At 41.3% G+C, this 7,762-nt stretch overlaps 1 protein-coding gene and 1 long non-coding RNA gene across 2 annotated transcripts; one reads left to right on the top strand and one right to left on the bottom strand.

The window, feature by feature from the left end:
- Positions 1-1,860: 1,860 nt before the first annotated feature.
- On the bottom strand, positions 1,861-3,584 carry LOC5569191 (zinc finger protein 184). The gene is made up of 3 exons (XM_021839581.1): positions 3,474-3,584; positions 2,872-3,408; positions 1,861-2,559 (listed from the first exon to the last, which is right to left on the bottom strand). The coding sequence occupies exons 1-3, from the start codon at positions 3,582-3,584 to the stop codon at positions 1,861-1,863; spliced, it is 1,347 nt and encodes a 448-aa protein (XP_021695273.1).
- Positions 3,585-5,950: 2,366 nt separating this feature from the next.
- On the top strand, positions 5,951-6,440 carry LOC110675694. Its single transcript, XR_002499720.1, has 2 exons — positions 5,951-6,230; positions 6,295-6,440. It is a non-coding gene; the product is annotated as an uncharacterized LOC110675694 (long non-coding RNA).
- The last annotated feature ends 1,322 nt before the right edge of the window (positions 6,441-7,762 follow it).

Raw genomic sequence — 7,762 nt, forward strand, 5'->3', positions numbered from 1 at the left:
TGTGCAAAACTGCGTGAAGATCTCGGGCGAACCCTCCAGTTCGTTCGAGTCTCGGCGGGGACTACGACAGGGCGACGGACTTTCGTGCCTGTTGTTCAATATTGCGCTTGAAGGTGTCATGCGGAGAGCCGGACTTAACAGTCGAGGCACGATTTTCACGAGATCCGGACAATTTGTTTGCTTCGCGGACGACATGGATATTATTGGGAGAAAATTTGAAACGGTGGCAGATTTGTTCACCCGCCTGAAACGCGAAGCAACAAGAGTCGGGCTAATGGTGAATGCGTCGAAAACAAAGTACATGCTGGTTGGTGGAACTGAGCGCGACAGGGCCCGCCTAGGAAGCAGTGTTACGATAGACGGGGATACCTTCGAGGTGGTGGACGAGTTCGTCTACCTCGGATCCTTGTTGACGGCTGACAACAATGTTAGTCGGGAAATACTAAGGCGCATCATCAGCGGAAGTCGTGCCTACTATGGGCTCCAGAAGAAACTGCGGTCAAGAAAGATTCACCCCCGCACCAAATGCACGATGTACAAAACGCTCATAAGACCGGTAGTCCTCTATGGGCATGAGGCGTGGACTATACTCGAGGAGGACTTGCAAGCTCTTGGGGTTTTCGAACGCCGAGTGCTAAGGACGATCTTCGGCGGCGTGCAGGAGAACGGCGTGTGGCGGCGAAGGATGAACCACGAGCTCGCTCAACTCTACGGCGAACCCAGTATCGTGAAGGTAGCTAAAGCTGGAAGGATACGCTGGGCAGGGCATGTTGCAAGAATGCCGGACAACAACCCTGTAAAGATGGTGTTCGCCACGAATCCGGTCGGAACAAGAAGGCGTGGGGCGCAGCGAGCTAGGTGGATTGACCAGGTACACCAGGACCTGGAGAGCGTGGGTCACAGTCGAGGATGGAGAGAAGCGGCCATGAACCGAGGGAATTGGCGAAATATTGTTGGCGAGGCTTTATCAAGATAATTGATGTAAAGCCAAATAAATTGAAAATTGATTTGTGTGTCGCGAGATTATCCTTGACGGTAAGGTGTGGGAACCTATATAGCAACTGGAAGTATCAACGATGGACTGCTGAAGGATTTCCTGGAAAAATGTTTGGAAGAGTTACTCTGAACTTTCCTTAGAAAATCGCAGGGAATTACTGAGAGACTTGTTGGAGAAATCTCTAGCGAGTTCCTTAGAGGTGTTCCTGAAAGTATTTATAGAGGAATTGTAAGCAATGAGTGTTCCACGAATTGATGCAGAAATTACTATTCAACTACTTAGAAATCCTTCAAGACCCCTCGCAGCAACTTGCGTAGAACCTTGACTGAACAAATGAAGCTCTGGAGTTGTTTTTCAGCATTCCTCAGCGAAGACTTATTCAAAGAAAAAAATCCGAACTGATAACTTGTCTTCACTAGAGAAGTACCGTTATGAACTATATTTTTGAAAAGGAAAAGTGCAATCGCAAAATTTAGGATCATAGACACATAAACTTCATTTTGAAGATAAGAGAGTACCTTTTAGGCATAGGGCTTTCCTTAGCGTAGTGATAGCGTACGCGATTATAAAGTAAAGCTATGCTGAAGGTTACTGGGTTGGGTTCGAATCCCGAATGGTCCAGGTCCAGGAATGCAAAAATGCTAAAGGAACCTTTCATTGAACAACTATGGAAGTGTTCATAGAACACTAAACTGAGAAGTGATTTCTGTGCCTCAGATGGGAACGTAATATGGTAGGTTTAGATAATAAGGGTTCGATCATAAAACGATAAATACGAACATGTGATAACTTTGAACAGTAAGAATTGCTTTAGGGAATTTCGAAGACAATGATAGGAAGCCAGCGTTTAACTTACCGTTAATCTATTTTTCATGCATCATCCCGCAAACACGAATGTGCACCTGCAGCAAATTGCCACGAGCAAAAGCTTTGCCGCAACCAGTGCAGCGATGTGGATAATTCCCCGTGTGGGTCATTTCATGCCGCTTCCTATCAGTCGTGTAGCGGAACTCCTTTGGGCAGTATTCGCACTTGTAGGGCTTCTCCTGGGTATGAACTTTCAAATGGTTCTTCCAGTTGGACTTTTCTTTGAATTTCTTCGGACACAAACTGCAGGCGAATTCGTACGCGTTATCATCGTGAGTTTTCAGATGCGATCTCAGGTGGGACTTTTTGTGAAATTTAGCCCCACAAACGCTGCAAACTGCACTCTTCTCCTGGTGAATGCGTTGATGGCCTCGCAAATCGGTGGCCGTTTTGAAGGTGCCCCCACAAACCGAACACGCAAAGTTACGCTCGGTTGTGTGGATCAACTCATGGTTGGCCAGCTTGGAGGGACATTCGAATGCTTTTCCGCAGCTGTGACAGGAGTAGATTTTCGGCTTGTACACTAGGACTTGATGGTTCCGGAGGCTGGTCTTCGTTTTGAAGTATTTGTAGCATATGTTGCATTGGATTCCCTGGTCGATATCCGGATACGATGGTTGATTTAAATGCTGGTCAACTCCGTGCTGGTACAGTTCCTCTACCGTTCCAAAGTTTGCCTCACATCCACAGCATATCTTTGTGGGTTGATCCTCAGGTCGATAGCTAGCTTTTGGTGTAATTTTGTGTTTTGTTCTCATATGATTTGTTCTTTGCTGCGGATCGTCGAAATAAACGTTGCAGAAATGGCATCGATAGTCGCGTATTAGACGTCTCAAGTGGCATAACAGATTCCGGTGCGAATCAAATCTTTGGAAACAGATTACACATTCATAGGAATGCTTTACGTTTACGCTCGCTTTGTCTGAACTGTGCGCAACGGAGCCATGTTCTACAAGTTCATCGCGTGTTTTAAAAACGAGACTGCATTTTCGACTACAGCACCGCACTGCCTGATCCTTTCCGCTAGGCTCGAAATCGATATGCCTCGGTTCTATATGCTCTAATCTCTCCTCATCCGAATTGCTTTTCTCATCATCATCCTCTTCATCACTTTCTGCTTGGTTCAGATCTTGTTCATGCAGTATACCTTCATAGTTCAGGTCTTGCTCTATTTTAATCCACTTATCCGATCCGAATTCATTGACCGATTCTATCAGGAGGCTTATAAGCTTCTTCGATACATCTTCCGGTTCCTCTTCCAAATATTCAACAGATATTTCATCCATATCAAATTGAATGTCATTTTGAACTGGATGCAGTTCCACCTGCAGATCAGATTCTTTCGCGTCTTGAGAAGGTGTTATGACTTGCTCACCTTTATCAGGATCCCGAGATTCCTCCAGACTTTGCGCTTCCGCTTCCAACAGTGATTGGCGTAGATTTTCATCTACCTCGCGTACTCGTTTCACGAAGTGAAATGCGTCCACTGTTAACTCGACACAATCCGCACATACCAGACTGGTCAGTCCATCAGTTTCATTGATCTGGAATAATTATTAGATGAAATGAATGAAAATTTAGTTTCGCTCAAATTTATGAATTTTCTCACCTGAACGGCTGACACGAATCGAACCATGTCGGCGAGACTGTCTCCGTGTCTCCTGGAGAAAATCGACGTACTTTCGGTGAGCACCGTAGCACACAATCGGCAGACCTCCATAATTAATGCAGCGACGTTTCTTCAATTGCCGTTTAATCACAAATTCACTAATAAATTCTTCATTTACCAAGGAACAAAATCGCGAAATCAACCGTTTTGAAGATCTGTTTATTTTTATATATTTTGACAGCTTATCTTTTCACTAGAGAAACGACTTGTAACGAAATATAAAGCCAGCTGCTGCAGGTGTGGAATTGGTCACATATTTCTGGTAAAAATGGCTGCGTGCCGCATCGTCAATCACGCTAAAAAGGGGCCCAAATAGCCGTAGCGGTAAACGCGCAGCTATTCAGCAAGACCAAGCTGAGGGTCGTGGGTTCGAATCCCACCGGTCGAGGATCTTTCCGGGTTGGAAATTTTCTCGACTTCCCACACTCAGGCAAATGGACTATCGATAAACATAGGAACCCCTTATGAAAATTCGCCACAAGAAATCGGGTTGAAATTCATAAATTTGCCTTATGAAACCAGAATTTGAAAACTAAAACCGTTTACGCGGCAACCTGGAATCGAACCAAGAACCTTACGATCGATAGGCGCGAGCGTACACCACGCGCCTATCGACGCCTTGATGTGGAGTGATGCTAAAACGATACATAAATCGTTCGTATTGCAGTAATCGTTCCACCTTTCATAAGGCAAAATGTATGAAATTCGATAGTCCAGTTCGCTGCGTGTACCTGCCACACGATATACGCATGCACAAAATGGTCATTGCCATAGTAAGCTCTCAGTTAATAACTGTGGAAGTACTCATAAGAAGCTGAGAAGCAGGCTCTGTCCCAGTGGGGACGTAACGGCAGAAAAGAAGAAGAAGCTAAAAAGGTTATTGACAGCAGTGTTGATCAGACTCATTTCCCCGAAATTCGAATAGGCCTTTTCACATGACGTTTCAAATCAGCTGATCCGGAAGCTCTTTGACAGTTCTTCTATGAAAATGACAGGCCCGTGTTAGCACCGGTCCTCCACCGATGTAAACAAATGCATAGACGGACCTGTCACATGAAAAGGCCTATTGTGAAGCCATGAACTGTTATAACTGTGCGTTGTATTCCTGAGATGGAGGGGGAGGTGGTTGGGCTTGAGTGTTGCACATGGGATCCGACAGTTTCGATCTCGGTGGGCCGCAATTCAAGTTTCGATGAAATGATTCGCACTCACTCATTTCATTTCACCGAAACTTGAATTGTGGTTCTCTGGGATCAAAATTGATCGATTTTGTGTGCAGTACTCAAGCTTAACCATCTGCTTTTCTATCTTAGGAGGATAGAGCATGGTTGTAGTAGTTCGTGGCTTCGTAGCTCGGAAAATGTTATTTTCGGGGAAATGAGTCTGAACAACACTGATTAAATTTTTATTGGAAAAAAGTAAAAAGATGCGTGTTTCAGTGCTTTACATTCGATCAAATTAAAAGGTGCTATCGTGGCATTGCTCTTGGGTGTGCAGGAATTCCTTTTCAACCGATTGTTGTCAACTTTGTTGAAATGCAAAAATATGTTTTGATCAATTACGCGCTTTTTTCATGTTTGTCCATTCTTTAAGATCTGGGCTCACAGTGACAGTTCGTGAGAGCATATCTCGGCTCACTGTGAAGCCCCAATCACAATGTGAGCGGCAGCGCGGTACAACGGCAAAACGGCAAGCCCATCTTGAGCTACACTCTACTTGCCAAGTCAATGTTGAGAAGGATTTAATCAATATGGGATTGATAAGTAATGTGTAGATCAAAATGGGCATGCCGTTTTGCCGTTGTACCGCGTTGCTGTTCACATTGTGCTTGGGGCCTGACGTACATAAATTTTGTATCGGTTTCTCCCTCCCAGGCGATTTGGTGGAAATGTTTCGCTGAAATATGTCATCAAATTACCAGGAAATGACAGTCAATTGCGATTCAATTTTAACGTCTTCCAATATTTGTTACGCCTCGGGATTAGTGATGATTCTCTATAGTTTAATTCCAGTAGAGCTAGCTCAGACGAATTTATTTGCGAAATTAGTCATTTGAATACGATTTATTCGTGCTGTTCGGAATTTGAATCAAGGTGTTCGGAATATGAGACAGAATGAACACAGTATTCGGCATTTTAATCAAAATGTAGTTCCATACTTTTACGTGAAAATAATACAAAATAAACAATTTTATCGGCACACTCAACAGCTAACACTTAGACCTTGTGAAGAAATTGAAATTTTCACAAATATCAGCTAATTTATACCTATCAGATGCATTTGAAGTCCCTGTTGACCTTAAGTATTTGGAATATGAGTCAAAACGAAAAGTTTCACGCTTGGAGACTTCAATACAAAATGAGGAAAAGTTATTCATGCATTACACGGTGGTTTGTGAATACCCTTTAAAGGGTAAAAAAGTACCCGTTTTAATAAAGCATGATGCTCTGTCAAAAAACGGGTAAATTGAAAAATGTAAAATGGGTAAATAAATACCCATTTCAGTAAAGCAATGGAAGTTTAAAAATGGGTATTTTAAAACCCATTTATGGGTGAAAATATAGTTGGCAATCATTTTGTAATCATCGAGTGCAGCTGTGCGCAGTTCTCAAGTCTTAACATTAATTGAACATATTTCTATAGGTTTAACGCCTTTTTTGTTCAATTTATAACCCGATGGAAAAGTACAAAGAACCGGTAAGTTGACAATACCATTATTCACATGAACTGATAATAATCTCGAAATATTTGGAATTTCCAGGGTGTCTTGTTCCTGCCACAGACATCTTTAGTGCCAACGACAGTCATAATAGAGAAGCGATTTGTTGTAGAAAATATATAAAAATGAACACAATGTATCTTTATAGTGAATATAAGTCAATAAAACAATAAATGCCTGACTATGTACATTTTTCATTAGTAACTTTAATTCCTAAGTTATGGTTTGTTTCAAGGTTATAATTATCGATAAAAATCATTCGAAAAATGGGTAAATTTTTACCCTTTTTTTGCCGCGAGCGAGATTTACAAAACGGGTAAAAAAATACCCATTCATTGACAGAAACCGCTTTTACCCTTTAAAGAGTAAACAGTGTTTACTCTTTAAATGTGGAGAGGCACTTCTAGCGGAAATGGGTGAATTTTTACCCATTAAAGGGTATTCGCAAACGACCGTGTATAATATCCAGATATATGTTATATTTTTTATGACAAAATTTAATGTAAAAGACGAACAAAAAAACAACGATTTATGAATAAATCCTACTAAGACGATGAATAGAATTATATTAGAATGCAATGTAAGATTTTGAAATGCAGATGTTGCAACTGCCCTTGGGCGCGATGCGTTACGCGTAATTACGCAATTCTTCACATACATCGCCTGAATTGCTTCTTACCCCATGGCGCTAACACGGGGTAGTGTCCATGGAAGAACAATCGCTAAAGATGCTTTGGCGAAATACCTACATCACAGACAAACAGACGTAACACTGCCGAAATTTCCATCGACCACTCATTTAACGATCATTTTGAATTCGTTATGTTACAAATCTCACAACCAGAGGCGCGCGCATCGTTTCTCTTAGTGTTTGACGTTTCAAACTACCGCCATCTACAGGTCTTGTTGCACGAAACAGCATTACGTGCAACATGCTCACCAGATGATGATGGTGTAAACTGGGCGATGGATTTTAAAGAAATTTGTTCTAAGTGTTACGTCTGTTTGTCTGTGCCTACATCTTTTCTAGGTATAGATTGATTGTGTAGGTACTTATATGGTGTTAGTATTAGACATCTAGGGTGGTTGATCCAGTGGTAATGTGTGTCCAATAAAAGTGGTAGTGTGGTTTATAGCGTGTGATTGGCAATTTTTATTTTTGTTTTTATTTTTCTAACAAAAATTAAATAAATTAGCAAAAAAAAAAAATCAAAATATAAGAAAAAATAGTAGAAGAACTTTAAAACATTAATATAATTAGAATAAATTTTTCCAAAGAAATTTTGAATTTTCCTGATAAATACTATTAAACGAATTTTATGAGCATATTTTTAATTCATTGTTTCATTATGAGTTGCGTAGGAATATTTCAGTATGGAGAACGATGATGAAGATTAGTTGAAATATTAATATTTAAAGATGATTGTATCAAAATCGGTAATTTATGAAACAAATCAAATAATAAGATTGTTATCTTTCATCTATCTGGTCAATGTTTGCTGAATGGATT

The sequence above is a fragment of the Aedes aegypti genome, chromosome 2, assembly GCF_002204515.2.
Source record: "Aedes aegypti strain LVP_AGWG chromosome 2, AaegL5.0 Primary Assembly, whole genome shotgun sequence".
In the NCBI taxonomy this organism is placed as follows: Eukaryota; Metazoa; Arthropoda; class Insecta; order Diptera; family Culicidae; genus Aedes; species Aedes aegypti.